Source organism: Drosophila yakuba, chromosome 2R (assembly GCF_016746365.2).
Source record: "Drosophila yakuba strain Tai18E2 chromosome 2R, Prin_Dyak_Tai18E2_2.1, whole genome shotgun sequence".
NCBI classification, from domain to species: Eukaryota; Metazoa; Arthropoda; class Insecta; order Diptera; family Drosophilidae; genus Drosophila; species Drosophila yakuba.
The window spans coordinates 15085488-15100214 of record NC_052528.2 but is presented as its reverse complement, the minus strand read 5'-3'; the positions used below and the strand labels follow the sequence as shown (position 1 = coordinate 15100214).

Here is a 14727-nt window from a genome sequence, read left to right as displayed (position 1 = left end):
AAGAAGTTCAGAGTGCACACGAATGGAATTTGCCCCCTACATTCGTTGTCAATGTAATTTGTCAGTTCAAAGACCCCGTGCGGCACGAGGACTCCGATTGCAACTACAACTCGTTGTCGTTCCATCTAGCCAGGATGCAAAAGGACCCCGGATCCTACGTGCAAGATGTTTACATGGCGGCGTTGCCCTGACAAATGTGCCAAGTGTGCGGACGTGCGCCCAGGTCCCAGTTTTCAGTTCCCAGTTTCCAGCTCCCAGTTTCCAGATCCCCAGCTCCTAGAGCCCAAAAACACAGATCCCGAGTCGAGTGCAGCTAAAAAATGTAATCAATGTATTTTTGTCACGTTAACGAAATGCACGAGCCTCGCAGCTCAGCTCAGTTCAGTTCAGCCGGCACAGCTGCCATAAAAGGGCACTGAAAGAAATGTTCCCCCTCTTACTTCACTATTTGGTTTCTAATTTAATGTTAAAAAACAGTCGTGGCATTTATAATGACTATGTTGGGAAAGTTTCTATCTTCAGTCATAGGCTTATATCTGAAGCTAAAACTCTTGGCACATGGAACTTTTTTCTCAGTGTGGCCTTAATTTCTTCGTCACCGCTCGACAAACATAAATTGTGTCTGTCTTTCGGTCTGTTTGTCGAGCTGCCTGAATTTGCACGGCATGACAACAGCAACAACAATAACAAGAACAGTAAGTACTAGTATGACTGCAACTACAACTACAAGGGAGCTACAGATGACGGAGAAGAATGAGTCCAAATGCCGGGCAGAATGCACAAAGGATTGTCAGGGAGAAATGTCACGTCGTTTGGCAGCAATTATCCCCAGAGCCCAATGAGCATTGACTGAGCGAATGAGTCCTGCGTCTGCGAAGGATTCCGGTTGAGATTTGGATTTTGAGACTAAGGCTGCGAATGAGGCCCGAAAACTAGACGGCAGCTGCGCCAGTCTTTGGCGCGAGCTACAATGCAATTGCCGTACAGTGAGCACTCGCTAAGGGTTGCAGCTGCTGTGATTTACCTGAGCGAGAGTGCTGCTTGCCTTTTCGGCCTAAGGTGATGATATTACACACGTATAAAAATTAATTAATTATGCTACTTATTTATATTTTTTAAGATTATGTACACAGGATATACATATAATATAATACATCCAACATAACTTTCGTTTAAGTTAAGGACTAAGCTAAACTTTATTTCTCTTCATTCCAAAAAGGATATTTGACACACTTTCTTGAGTTATGCACATCAAGTTCTACTCCGCCTGTTCCATAGCTCAGTTCCATATACACCCCTGGATCCGCTCTCTTTTCGGTGGCAGTGATGTGTGCCTTATGCCACGACTTCCTCCCCGAAAAAGCAGAGCCCTCGGCGAAGAAAACTTAAGTGCATTTATGCCACAGCGAGTCGCGTCGTCTGCCAGCTGTCTGCACCCCTGCATTCCTACCCCCATGTGTAATTAAGTCGAGCATTATTCGATATGCTGCACTGCTGATATTTATGGGCACATGCATTTGCCGGCTATTTATAGAGCGAACTAATGGCGCAGCGCTTCTGGAGAGCCCGAGTTCATAACCTTAGCTATGTCTAACTTCGTTTTCCCATGCCCAAATGTTATCAAACTGGCACAATGGATAGATTGCGATACTGTTCAGTGGGCCAGTGTCGAAAGAACACTGGATTTATTTTGACAAATGGGGTTTCTATGCGTTTTTCGTGTGTGCTGTTGATGATCAATGGGGCAAACCAACTTGAGTGGCATTTAACTATCGGTGTTATCTTGGGAGTGCTCAAATCGGCTAGTCAAAGGCTCATAAAACTAGTAGATAACGTGTTCTAATTGCTGCATACAGAACTGCTAAGTCCTATTGGTGCAAGTAGGCTGATAGTGGCGTTGTAACTCAGCTGTGCCCTTCGTGATAGCCACCAAACATTCAGAAGTTATGCAACTGATTAAAAAACTTATACACACCAAAATTCAAAGCTCTAATGATAAAAGTTTTAGAGACAAAAGGTTTTAGGTTTCTACCAATTGGAAGAGAATGAAAAATAGTTGACCAAAGAGATTATTTAAGTACACATTTTAATTCACAAAGAGTCAGCGAAGCTCGAGGCGACTTTGCGCGGCATATTTGCAGCATGAGTTCGAACTTCGAAGAGCTATCTGTGAAAAGTAAACAATCCCAGCCCAACACTCTCGGATTCCATGAGTCACCGACGAAGTTTTTGTGTGTCAGCGCGAAAGAGCGACGCAGATCGCCAAGTGATTAACTTCGTCTGTATCTGACAGTCTGAAATTCACCTTTTGAAGTGCCAACTTTGCGGAAATCGTTGGTATAAGGAGCTAGGGCATAGGGAAATAATATTCGATAGCTCGGATCGAAACGGAAACCCGACGCCTCCGCAGGCGCCTCAAGTTGCACTTGGCGCTGGCTCAGCTTTTTGCGGAGCTGGTGCTTTCCTTATCGCCGCCGCGTCTGTGTCATCAGAAGGCAGTAAAGAAAATAATTTAACGACAGCGAAACCAGCGAAATCGCGACTGGCAAAGTAAGATAGAAGATAGCAACAAGTCGCTGCCGCGCTGGGCGCCCGCTTGTTTACCTTGAGTTGGTTGTTCGTGGCAGCGTAACCAGCAGAAACTCTAAACTTGCAGCTGCCACGCTTATCAGCTGCACAGTGCATTGACATTGTTGCACTTGCTGTTGCTGTTGCTGTTGCTGCTGTTTGCTGCGGTTCTATTGAGAGCGTGGTCAAAGCCTTTTCAAAGACTTGGCAGCAAACAAGCATTAGCTAATTCGACTGATTCAACTTTGAATGGAGGAGGGTATGTAAACTGGTAAATATCAAGGCGTTAGTACATATGACTTTAAGTTCTTTGCTTCAACTTGGCGTTGAATGGTTGGTACTTTGAGAAGTACTTTGAATGTATAAAATTTCCAAGTTTCCTAGTGTGATTTCTTCGATTTAAAGTAGGGATCCAAGTACTTGCTAAACAGCCTAAAAACCTTATTGCGTGGCCTTTAAGTTTTCAGCTTTTTAAAAAGATCTCTGCTGAAAGAGCTTGATTCTCCTCTGCTTTTGCCATCTGTGGGATTGTCATGGATGTCCTTGCCCGCAAGTGGGCTGCTTATTAAGTCATAGCCAATGCTGAGGGCAAAGTTCAAAGGCACTTGGCGCCCACGTAAGTATGCAACGCGCTTGTGTTTGTCTTGAGCGGTGGATGCATCCTGGCCGCTCGCTGTTGTTGTTGTTCTTGCTGCAGCTGCTGCGGCTGCGGCTGCCCTTGTGTGCACTCTCATAATTTACTATTTTAGTAGCTTACACGCACACACAGACAGTGGAGGAGCGGCTTTGTTGACTTTTGTTTTAACGCCTCACATACACACAAACACATACACTGGCACTCTCAGGACGAAGGACTCGCACTCATGCACATGCTTCACTTGACGCACATTGTTGTTTAAACTGGCGCTGGGGGTAAATCACACAATTTATAAGTGTTGGCCAACAGAGCGGAGCTGGCCTATCTGCAAGAACAACAATGCGGCGATGGCGCCTGCCTTATATTAACAAGCCAAAAGAATGGAAGACCGCGAAAAGTGGAAGGATACAGCGGGGTGCAAGGAATAAAACTGTTGACAGTGCCGCAAAACAAGCGAAAAAACATTGCATAAGCTAGGGCGCACGCATCCCGAATGAGTAAGTGAGATGGCTATGTGGCGAAAGAGATAGAGATGTTGTGGGTGCGCGGCGGTGAAAGGATAAATGGCGCTCGGCAACGGGGAGGGGGGGGGGGAGGCGACGCTGGGGGCGGTGAACACTTAACAAAGTCAGCGTTCTGTCCAGTTTTGAAGTATGTGAATGTGAAGTAAAGAAGAAAATTTGACTAACAAGTGCTTATAAATCGGTAAATGGCTAAACATAAACTATCTGTTATGGGAACCGATTTTAAAAGTATTTTTGGCACCCCCTCTATTTTTAAGTGTATAAATGGACTTATGCTGTGGCATGTAATACCATGGCAGCGCGCGAGTTGGCGCTTTAAGAAGGCCGCCGAAAGCAAAACTCTTTTCACTTTGCCATTATGTGGCTGCTTGCTGGGGGAAGGGGGAGTGGGGCAGTGGGGCCATTGTGGAGGGGAGGGGGTTTTTGGGGACGGGGGTCAGAGCGAAGCGCGTTCTGTGCAATAACATATGTTTTTGGAGGCAGCGTGGATTATGTAACAACTCGCTGCATTTGAACAATGTTTACCCCCCGCAACCCCATTCCTTCTGCTGTTCGGTCCAGCAGCGAAAAGAAAAGGGGCAACCAGGGGGGATTGGGGGGCTTGGGAGGCGGTAAAGGGCTGAGGGGCAAAGGGGGCGGGACTGGATGTGCTTGTGTGCGTGGCAAAGCCAAAATATTTGAACAATTTGCGCTGCAGATTTCTTTGGCAGCCGCAAAAGCGAAGCTAACAGCCTTCGCTTTACATGTGTGTGAGTGTGAGTGTCGCATCCTTTGGCCTCTCTCTCGCTCCATCTGGCCCTCTCTGCCGCACTCACTCACTCACACACACACATACACACGCACAGACTGCACTCGTTTAGCATCGTTAAGCTTTCCACTTTCCGCTTTTGTATGCCGGGCCACATTTTTCGTGCTAATATCGTTAAAATGTTATTACAACGTAGTTTTTGCTTTAAACTTCATACCCCCTCCCATCTCCTGTTCCACTGACATCCTGCCGCTTTCGTCCTTTCTGTTGGAAAATTATCGTTAGCTCCCCGTTCCAAGCGGCCGCTGCCCCCTGGATATTCTTTCATGTTACTGGGCTGGATTTTCGCTACATCGTGTAAAATTAATTGAATGTAGCTGCAGCACTGAGCAAGTCCAACCAGATGGCCAGATATCCAACGGATATAAGCCAGGATCTGGCCAGCTAGCCAGCCAGTGGGCCATGTAATTTAGATGCTCTGCTGCCAAACCAGCTTAAGTGCAGCAGTAGTCAACCCTTTACAAGTGTCTTACATCGGGACTTCAAAAATAGTGTGTTTTCGTAGAAAAAAGACACTCTATAATCATGCGTAATAAAATGTAGGAAGTATCAATTGCTTGCCTAATAAATTTTAACAAAATAACATAACTTTAAAGTATGACATTGCCAATAAAGTCTTCACATTTTTTCGCAAAGCTTGTATAGAAATGGCATAAAAGAGTTGTTAAACTATTATATTTCATTTCCTGCTTAAAAACAGAAAGCCAGGAAAATTTTTGTTGGTTAACAGTTTATTGGTCGATTGGCCATTATATTTTTTAGTTTACACTAACCTATTACCATACATGCATAAAAAGTTATTTACAAAATACACTTTTTCTGCAGTTTAAACCGATAGATGAACATAAAAAATAGGAAATCGACTCCGTTGGTGTTACTAGTAATGAAAATGTAATTTTGATTGGGTGAAAATGAATTAAAGTTGTGCACACGTTTTATGCCCTTTTTATTTTACTTTCTACCGCGGCGAGTCATCGCAATCAGAAAGTTATTATAGATTAAATAGGGGAAAAAACTGGTTTCCCACGTTCTTCTCTTTTATGCAAACTGCAATAAAAATGCAATCCTTTTTCGCCGCGCTGCTCCTCGCGATGAAAAAATATGTTTGTTGCTGGCAAATAAAAATGAATGGAAAATGGAGAATAGGGTTTAATTTCACTACAAGACCGAATGGCTGTGCATACCTTAAATATTTGTTTGAGGAGTTCATTTGTAGCGCTTCCACCTTCGAGGGCAATATATAATGCCTTATCAGCCGGCTCCGATTGTTTGCCCAACTCGAACTCCACCTGGCCCATCTTATCAGGCAGCTCCAAAACCCCCTTCTTCTTCACATTTCACATTCTGATGTTTTTAAGTCCGCTACATTCCCGTATGCGATTAAGAGCCCCACTGGATGCGATGGGCTCCCCATTTGCTGTGACAAATATTGATTTACGCTTTAAGCTTTCAACATTTGCCGTGCTGCATCGCAGGGCTGTGGAGCATGTCAAATATTTGCTTAAATACGAGTGTACAGCGGAGGAAAAGCTTATTTTTCTGCGAGCAAATGAACTAAGCTGCGTCCGGAATTGGTGGGCGTGGCGTGGGACGTTTGTTTTTTGCCTCACATTGCAAGACAAACATGGCAGCAATAAGGAGTGTTCTATGAAAATTTCGCTTCTTTCAACAGCCTTGGTCCATGGCAGGATAAATGATTTCCCCAACATTTTCTGCTGCGGCGGCTTCTTCCTCATATTTTTCTTCTCAGACGTAATTTAATGATGAATTTTTCTTTTACACAGGAAATAGAATTGCAGGAGTTAATTTACCCTCAATATTAACTAAGAGTAACTATTATTCAATTCATTAATTATCACAAAAGCCCAATAATTTGTTAGTTATTTTTTAAATGCATGCTTAGCTTAAATTGATGCATATTTATTTTTTATCGTGTAAAGTTTAGGTCCAAACGTGGGCGTTTGTGGGCTTGCGATTGCGTGTCTTCACAAATTATAATCCATACAGCAGGAGAGAATAAACTGGTGGCCGAGGGGCAAGTGGGAAAAGGGGCTGCAGGATCTGCTGTTCGTGAATGCTTATTTATACATTTCCCTATCTGCGATGAAAAGTGAACTATTATTCAGTGGGCCCTGACCAAGAAGCGCTCAACTGAGACGCCAGCGGCGTGTGCCAAGACCTCCGCTCCTCCACTCCACCCCCAAAGGACCAAGGACCTACCACGGCCAACCCTTATCCTGGCACCTATTCCCGAGGATCCCACCCCTCCGCCTGCCATGTCCTGCGTAGGCGCCGCGAAGCGTGGCCAGACAGACGGCTGGCAGGCGTTAGGACACGCGTCCTTTTTCCCAACTACCATTCAGGCCAAGAAAGTTTTCCGGTTGTAGGCTTCCTGTCCGTCCCAAGGAAATTAAAGCCAGCCCAACAGCTGCAGATCCTCACGTCGGCCGGCCGAAGAAATCATTAGTAAGGAAATTCCGGACACCACTAACTTCAGTTCTATGAAGTCAATATTTATTTAAATATTTATTACAGAAAATGCCCTAACTTTATTTGTATTATCAAGCAATAACTGTGCTAAATACTAATTTAATGATTTTTAATGATGTAAAAAACTTTGTTTTATTGCAGAGCATTTCCAGTTCAGTATTCATACAGCATTCTTACATTTTCGCAAATCTTTTCTCTGGCTTATCTAATCCAGGATGTGAACGCGTATTAAATACTTTGGGATGCACCTTTTCCATTCAAAAGCTTATCAAGTCTCCTTTTGTCACAGCAACACACAAAATGTACACAAATTTTTAATTCCATTGTGTAAGGATAAGTTTCGTGTTTATCTTTTGGGGCCCGCAGCTTTCACATCGAATCCGATTGTAATATTATGTGTTTTTGCCGTTTTCGGGGATTTCCAAGAGCCTTGTCAAAGCCCTCAACTTCCGAGCCAGCATCTTTTATTTGCTCTCCTTAAATGCACAGAAAACTTTTTAACAATCGCAAGTGAATATTTTAAAAAATTTCACAAATATATTACCTCATTAGAGCACCACAATATAAATCATTTGTAATATACAATTATTTATTTTTATTTTATTTCAAAAATTACCATTTCCTAATTTTTTTACCGTGTGGGGGGCACTTCTCACACATCCTCTGCCATCAATCAAAACTGCGTGAAATCAAGAATTTATGCCTCATTGGCAGCCGTGGCACGCTCCATCGCATTGAGCAGATAAAAGCGGCAGGCGCAGCATCAGGTCGACACCGGGAAATCGCATAAGAATGCTCCACAAAGGGGCGGTTAATGTATGCGCAGTGTGGGCGTGGCAGGGGCATAGGCATAGGCAACCGCAAGGCAACAAAACACACACATTTTATTAACCGCCAAACACGGACACGGATGTCCCTGACCAGCGGCGGCAGGACGACGCAGCCCACACTTGGACCACTCGGACTTTGGGGAATCCTGCCCGGCGAGCGACCACAAGTCAGATGCACGTGTAGACCCATCTCTGGGATGTGGGTTGTGCTAGTGGCTCTTGGGGAAGGCGTGGCATAAATATTGCATGGGTCCCGAAGTTGATTTGAATGTGGCCCCTGAGTGAGGAGCCCAGAGCTGTGCTAACTTAGTTAAATATTACCCCACCGCAGAGCATTTGCAATGCATTCCCCCACATCCCGAGCACACCTACTGTGGTTTCCATAGGCGCTGTTACACGTGTCAGGCGCAACTCAGGTGGTGTGAGATGAGTTTCGGTGTATCTAAACAGCTTTAAAGCATTGAAATTAGCTTTAGAGTTCTCTAAGAATGGAAATGTGCCATCGAACATATGCAGATTCATATACACAGTCAAGTTCTTGTGCGTTAATCAATTGTAATTGTTCGGAAATGCATTGTTATCACACCATCCAATCGACATGATAAAAAACAAGTTTTTAATTTCATTTGCAGTGAAATAAGGGCTTGTGTGCCACTCGATTTCCCAACGCCCATAGTCCAGGTGCGCAGTGAGTGGCAGCGAAAGTAACGGCCCTTTTGCCCAACTGCTGTGTGCCACCAATAGTTGCCACCACTATGAGCTGCACATATCGTATGAGCCAGCATTTCCACCCCTTCGTGGAGGCGAAATCAACGCACGGCAGATGTGCGAGAGTTCGGCGATCGAGGCACAGGACATGTTCCGTGGCGCAGGACATATGCGGGATATCCCGTGAGCGTGGCTCGCCCTTTTCGTGAGATCCACCCTGGCCAGCACCGAAAATGTTTGTTTGATTAGCAGCCAGCGTGGAAAGGAAACGAAACTTATCTAAATTCCGAGTTGGGTCGGGTGGAGTGGGTTCAGTGCTGGTATTGTTGCACTTTCTGTACAGTTTTATTGTTTGCTATGTGGTTGCTACTGTTTGCATATATTTCCATATGCTGCGCGTTTCCTTGATTCCTTTTTGTTTCATGGCACTGTTTGCCAAGTGCAAATGGCAAATAAAATGCGCAGCATATTACAGTGCACATTTTTGCCATTTTTGCCATGTTTACCTGATGCTTAAATGCACTCGCCACTGCGGTTGCAGTTGCCTAACAATTGTCATTGAAATATTTGGTACTCTGAAATGGGTTCAATTTGTCTGCATACCTTTGCTTGAGATAGTACAATTCAAAGAAAAACATTTCCAATTCAACACCACTTCGTTCTGTCAACAGATAGATTTAGACAAGCTAATCTTTTTTCACTTTTTAAATTAGGAAATGGGATACACAACTGGAGTACTGCACTTAATTTATGTAAATCGTTTAGTTTCTAGTTACGTGTGGCTTGAGGAATTCCAGAAGAACCGAATCCTTCGAAATCAGGAAACGAAAGAGGCTTAGAAGAAGAAGGGCTGCTGACCTCCTTTGCTTTATCCCCTAAACGGAAATTGTTAAGCAACTCACTTGCCCTTAGCGCGTCCATTCACTTACTTACCCATTCATTCACTCACCGACTTACTCATGCATTGATTCATTCAGTTATTCGTTGGTCATGCAAATCCCTGGCACACAAATTTACACCTTGGGTGCAGTTTGCAAAGCCCCGGGATAATCCGCATTAGTTGCAGGATGCAGACGGCCACAGACTCGGACTCGGATTCAAATACGGATACGGAATGAGACCGAACCAGGCGGCCAAAACCCGCCCTATACGATCCAAACCGATCCGACAGGACCATGTGGCTATAGGGTTTAGCTTCCCCCTCCCCCACTAACTACGCTATATTTGCAACTTGTGTGGATGGGGCAAAGGCAAATTGAATCGTGTTTTGTCGAGCATTTCAATTCGGAATTTGTCAAATGTCGAATATGTGCAGACTGGCTTCGAATCCAAAAGTCCTAAAAACCCCAAACAGAAACAGAAACCAATAAAATATGTATGTTTTTTCCCCCATCACCGCACTGCCCACTGTCCATTGCCCACTGTCCAATGCCCCATGCATATTGCAATTTTAATTTTTCAATTCATTTTATGTTGAATATCTGACCGAGTCGATGTTTTTACGCCCCTGCAACTGGAGTCGCAGCCGCAGGGGTGCCACAAATAACAAATTGCTTGTCATTGGCATTGCCAATGGGACCCACCACCTCCCCCCAATCCACCGGTAGTGTCCAAGTCGAAGACCCCATCCTCGAAAGCCTTTCAGACAGGGCTTTTACAATTTGAACCTCGATTGGAATTCATTGAGTTGCCGACATTAGTTAGCCGGCAGCCCCAAAGCAAGCACAGTGGATTGATGTTGATGGTGCAGTATTTTGCTTTTAAAAATCAGCAATCTAGAAAATGCAAACAAATATCGAATGCTTTTAAAGGTTAAATATTATATGTGGTAACTATATTTTATTCAGCTTCGACTTCGAGCTGCTGTACAAGACCCAGGACCTTTCGCCTCTGCAGCTTATCATTGGGTGTCTTTGGCAGGCTGTCGATGAAGTACACACCTCCACGAATGTGGTAGGCTCCGCTCAAGTGGCGCTCTACGATGTTTCGGATGTGATCCGCCGTAAGGCGCTCCCCCTCCGGACTTTTGGTACGAACCACGGCGCAGGCAGTGAGATTGGTGGCCACTTCGTCGGGTATGCCGAAGACGCAGGCCTCACTAACGCCGGGCAACCGCAGGATGAACTCCTCGATCTGCTCGGGATAGATCTGGAAGTTGTTGAACTTGAAGACATCGGTGTCACGGGTCTGGATGTACAGGTAGCCCTCGCTGTCCAGGTAACCGATATCACCCGTGCGGAACCACATTCCGTCGGAGCTGAGGGCTCTTCTCGTGGCCTCCGGGTTTCGGTAGTAACCCTCCCACTTGAATCGCAAGCGGGCGTAGATGATGCCCACTTCATTAATGCCAAGTGGCATCTTCAGTTTGTCCAGCACCCTCAGCTCCACATTCCGCATGACCTTGCCCTCGCAACCCACCGGTCCACCCACATTTTTGCTCAGTCCACCCATCTCCGACAGTCCGTAGCCCACTACGAATCTCTGGTTACCAATCAACTCGTACATCCTGCGAGACACCGCCTTGCACACTTTGGATCCAGCTCCAATCAGAACCCGTATGGATTGTAGCTGGGCCCTCAGCTCCATCACATCACTGTCGTGTTTGGAGAGCAGTGCTATCTGATGGGAGGCCAGGAACAGGAAGGTCACCTTGTGTGTAGCCACCAGTTGGAGGAGGTACTCCACACTATATGGCCGATTGGTGATTATCCGACGACAGCCGTTGAGGAGGGAGGCCAGCAGAATGATGGTTCCCGATATCCAGTAGAGGGGACTGAACGACAGCAGCACGCTATCCCTGGTGTAGGTGTTCGGACTGTAATGAGAAGTATTAATAATAATTTAATAGATATCCAAATCGGAGCAGTATTCATTGGACCGTGAAGATATAAAATATTCGAAATCAGGTATAATATTTTGCTTACTTCTTGCAATTACAGAGTAAACTGCGATGGGATCGGGTGACGCCCTTTGGCATTCCCGTAGTTCCCGAGGAGCACACAATGAATGCCGTGTGATCGCCATGTAACTTTGGGCAAGGAACGTACCTAAAATAAGGAAACAATTAAACTTGATTTAATTCGTCACAAAGTACCAGGAACTTACGCGGCTGCTGTAATGCAGTCATTATCATTTAGCAGCACGCTTATATCCAGCACTCCCTCCAATTTTCCATTGACCAGATAAATCTTGGCGGGGTTTTTCAACTTCCCATTGACCGACTTTATTATATGGTAGTTCTCTACATCGCAAAAGATCAGCTTCGGCTCTGTGATGTCATACATGTATTTGACAGTCTCTGAAAGAAAATTAAAGAAGATATACCCATCACGATAATACAAGTATCTTCTATCAACTTAGTCTTACCTTCAGTGAACTCCGGATGCAGTGGATTGATGGGAATGCCGCGGAGCAGAGCCGCAATTATAACACTGGTCAGATAAGTGGAGTTATTGGCCGATATTCCGACGACATCGCCCCTCCGCAGACCCAATCTCTTGAAGGCCTGTGCGATGCGGGCACTGAGCTGAGCCAGCTGGGCACCGGTGAGCTCCTGACCCGTGGGATCGCAGGTCTGCATCACCTGATCGGCGTTGATCTGCAGCACGCGCATGATGACCTCGCCCAGGGTCATCTCCGGACCGTAGAAGTCCTTGCCACGCGGTCCGAACCAAGTTCGCGATGCGGCATCGTAGTGCACCTCACAGCTCATGGCTGGCGATCGAATAAGTGCTTTATTGCGCCTCATTTGGGTTTTATATGGCACCGGGAGTACGGAAAACAAAGTAGAGCTGCTAATTAGTCGGACACGGCAAGACATCGATGCTTGTCGCCAGTGTCAACTAAAATAGATGCTGATTTACTCATTGACATCTCGGACCCGCTTCTGTATCCCGCTAATCAAAACTAATCAAAAGCAGACATGGAAACTTTTTAATTTCTTGGACAGTTCTTCTGATGATTCACTGTGTTTATATTTATGAAACACGATTAAAAACAACTGATTATATTTGATTATATTTAGCATTAATCTTAACTCACAGATGGGTGGTTGCCTCGCTCAACTGCGACCAGATTTTCCTGCGCTGCACCTTACAGTTCTGCGTCTTTGGCAGACTGTCCACAAAGAAGACTCCGCCGCGGATGTGGAAGGCATCGCTGAGATGTTCCGCCACAACTCCCTTGACATCCGCCTCGGTTAGCTGGCCACCCAGCTCATTCTCCTCCCGGACGACGGCACAGGCGGTGAGATTGGTGGACACCTCGTCTGGTATTCCGAAGACAGCCACTTCCTGGACTCCGGGCAGATGGAGAATAACGTCCTCGATCTGCTTGGGATAAATGGGGAAGTGATTGCACTTGAAGACATCCGTGTCACGGGACTGATAGTGCAGACATCCCTCGTCGTCAAAGTATCCATGATCGCCGGTGAGCAGCCACTTGCCATCGGGCGTGACGGTCACCTGGGTCTCCTGCGGATTGTGATAGTAGCCGCCCCAGCGAAGGTTGAGCCGCACCAGGATCTCGCCCGTCTGGTTGGGACCCAAGGACTGGCCGTGTGGGTCCACCAGACGCACCTGGACATTGCGCAGCAACTTGCCCTCGCTGCCCAGTGGACCTCCGACATTCTTGGAAATTCCGCCGCTCTCGGTGAGGCCGTAGAGCACGGAAAATCGGTTCGCACCCAGGAGCTCGTACAATTGCCGCCAGATGGCCAGCGGAACCTTTGAGCCACTGCACACGAAGGACTTGACGGACTCCATCTTGGCGGCCAGCTCCTGTCTCTCCGGACTCTTGGCCAGCAGTGCCATGTGGTGGGGCACTGTGAGCACGAAGCTGACCTGGTGGCGCTCCACGAGATCAGCGAAGTACTCCACGCTGAAGGGACGATTGGTGATGATCCTGCGACATCCGTTGACCAGCGAAGCGAGCAGGGTGAAGATGCAGCTGATCCAGTAGAGCGGACTGAAGCAGAACAGAACTGTATCCGAGGTGAAGAGCTGAGGGCTGTTCAATCTCCATTAGGGGTCATATTTCTTTGAAAGCCATCGCCACATTCTACTCACATTTTGGCGCTGTTCAGCAAACTGCGATGCGAACGGGTTACGCCCTTTGGCAAACCGGTTACACCCGAGGAGGTGATGATGAAGGCCGTATCATCGCCACACAAATGCGGGCAGGCAAAGCTGCAGGATCAGAACTAGCTTAAGGGGTTCTTATTGTGAACTTCTGGTTTGTGTTCTACCTACAGCGTTTTCTCATCGTATCCAGTGCAGCCATCTGCAAGCAGATCCCGAATGTTACGCACTCCGGGCAGAGTTCCAGTGAGTAGAATGATCTCCGTCTTGAACTTGATGCTGCTTTTGACCGCGCTCAAGGTCTGGTAGTTGTCCAGGTCGCAGAAGATCACCTTGGGCTTTGTGATCTCGAACATGTAGGCCGTGGTCTCTGCGTATGAAGTTGAACGTTTTGCAAGTTATATAAACATATATCTGGTTTTTACTACCGGCATCAAAATCCGGATGCAGTGGATTGATGGGCGTTCCATTCAGCAGAGCTGCGATGACCACTTCCGTAAGATAGGTGGTGTTCTTGGCCGAAATGCCGACCACATCGCCGCGTTGCAGCTTCAAGCGTTGAAAGGCGTGGGCCAACCGACGACTCTGCTCCAGCAACTGGCCACCAGTGAGCATCTCGCCCGTGGGATCATACACCTGCATCACCTTGTCCGAGTACAGACGCAGAATGATCAGTGCCACTTCGCCCAGCGTCATATCCGGACCGTAGTACTCCTTGTCCTTTGGCCCAGACCATATCTTCTCGAAGCTGTCGTACTTGGTGGCCGCCATTTGGCACTCTCTGTGTTCTGGATTCGGGATTTTGGATTTTTCGATTCCTTTCGGCCGTTCGATTGGACAAAACACAACTTCCGTACACAGCAACTGAGTTTCGGCGAGAGTGGCCTGGCCTATATATACAGTCGGGCACTGGGGAGGTGCTAGAACTAGATGTTCGATCTGCTAATTAGTTCAACACGTTCTCCATACCCACATACCCACCTATCCACATACACATGCCTTCTACTCACTTCTTTGGGCAGCGCTTTTAATGAACTTTGGCCACGACTGGCGCTGCCAAATTATCAGGTGAGTTTGGTCCACA

General features: G+C 46.5%; 2 protein-coding genes across 2 annotated transcripts; both read right to left on the bottom strand.

Annotated features, from left to right (window-relative positions):
- Nucleotides 1-10377: 10377 nt before the first annotated feature.
- LOC6530740 (luciferin 4-monooxygenase) lies at nt 10378-12302 on the bottom strand. Its single transcript, XM_015197256.3, has 4 exons — nt 11932-12302; nt 11671-11863; nt 11490-11612; nt 10378-11380 (listed from the first exon to the last, which is right to left on the bottom strand). Exons 1-4 carry the CDS (start codon nt 12275-12277, stop codon nt 10405-10407), a joined length of 1638 nt encoding a protein of 545 aa, XP_015052742.2. The 5' UTR covers nt 12278-12302; the 3' UTR covers nt 10378-10404.
- A 193-nt stretch (nt 12303-12495) lies between these two features.
- Nucleotides 12496-14519, bottom strand: LOC120321079 (4-coumarate--CoA ligase 3). Its single transcript, XM_039372469.2, has 4 exons — nt 14072-14519; nt 13815-14013; nt 13632-13751; nt 12496-13572 (listed from the first exon to the last, which is right to left on the bottom strand). The coding sequence occupies exons 1-4, from the start codon at nt 14412-14414 to the stop codon at nt 12603-12605; spliced, it is 1632 nt and encodes a 543-aa protein (XP_039228403.1). The 5' UTR covers nt 14415-14519; the 3' UTR covers nt 12496-12602.
- Nucleotides 14520-14727: the final 208 nt, after the last annotated feature.

What these genes read in the sequence shown, in the direction of transcription:
- LOC120321079 (XM_039372469.2), bottom strand. Translation starts at nt 14,414, where the DNA reads ATGGCGGCCACCAAGTACGACAGCTTCGAGAAGATATGGTCTGGGCCA. An exon ending in GGATACGATGAGAAAACGCT is followed by an intron (nt 13,752 to 13,814) that starts GTAGGTAGAACA and finishes CTGATCCTGCAG; the next exon opens with CTTTGCCTGCCCGCATTTGT. An exon ending in TTGCTGAACAGCGCCAAAAT is followed by an intron (nt 13,573 to 13,631) that starts GTGAGTAGAATG and finishes GAGATTGAACAG; the next exon opens with CCCTCAGCTCTTCACCTCGG.
- LOC6530740 (XM_015197256.3), bottom strand. Translation starts at nt 12,277, where the DNA reads ATGAGCTGTGAGGTGCACTACGATGCCGCATCGCGAACTTGGTTCGGA. An exon ending in GCATCCGGAGTTCACTGAAG is followed by an intron (nt 11,864 to 11,931) that starts GTAAGACTAAGT and finishes ATTTTCTTTCAG; the next exon opens with AGACTGTCAAATACATGTAT. An exon ending in TTACTCTGTAATTGCAAGAA is followed by an intron (nt 11,381 to 11,489) that starts GTAAGCAAAATA and finishes TTCTCATTACAG; the next exon opens with TCCGAACACCTACACCAGGG.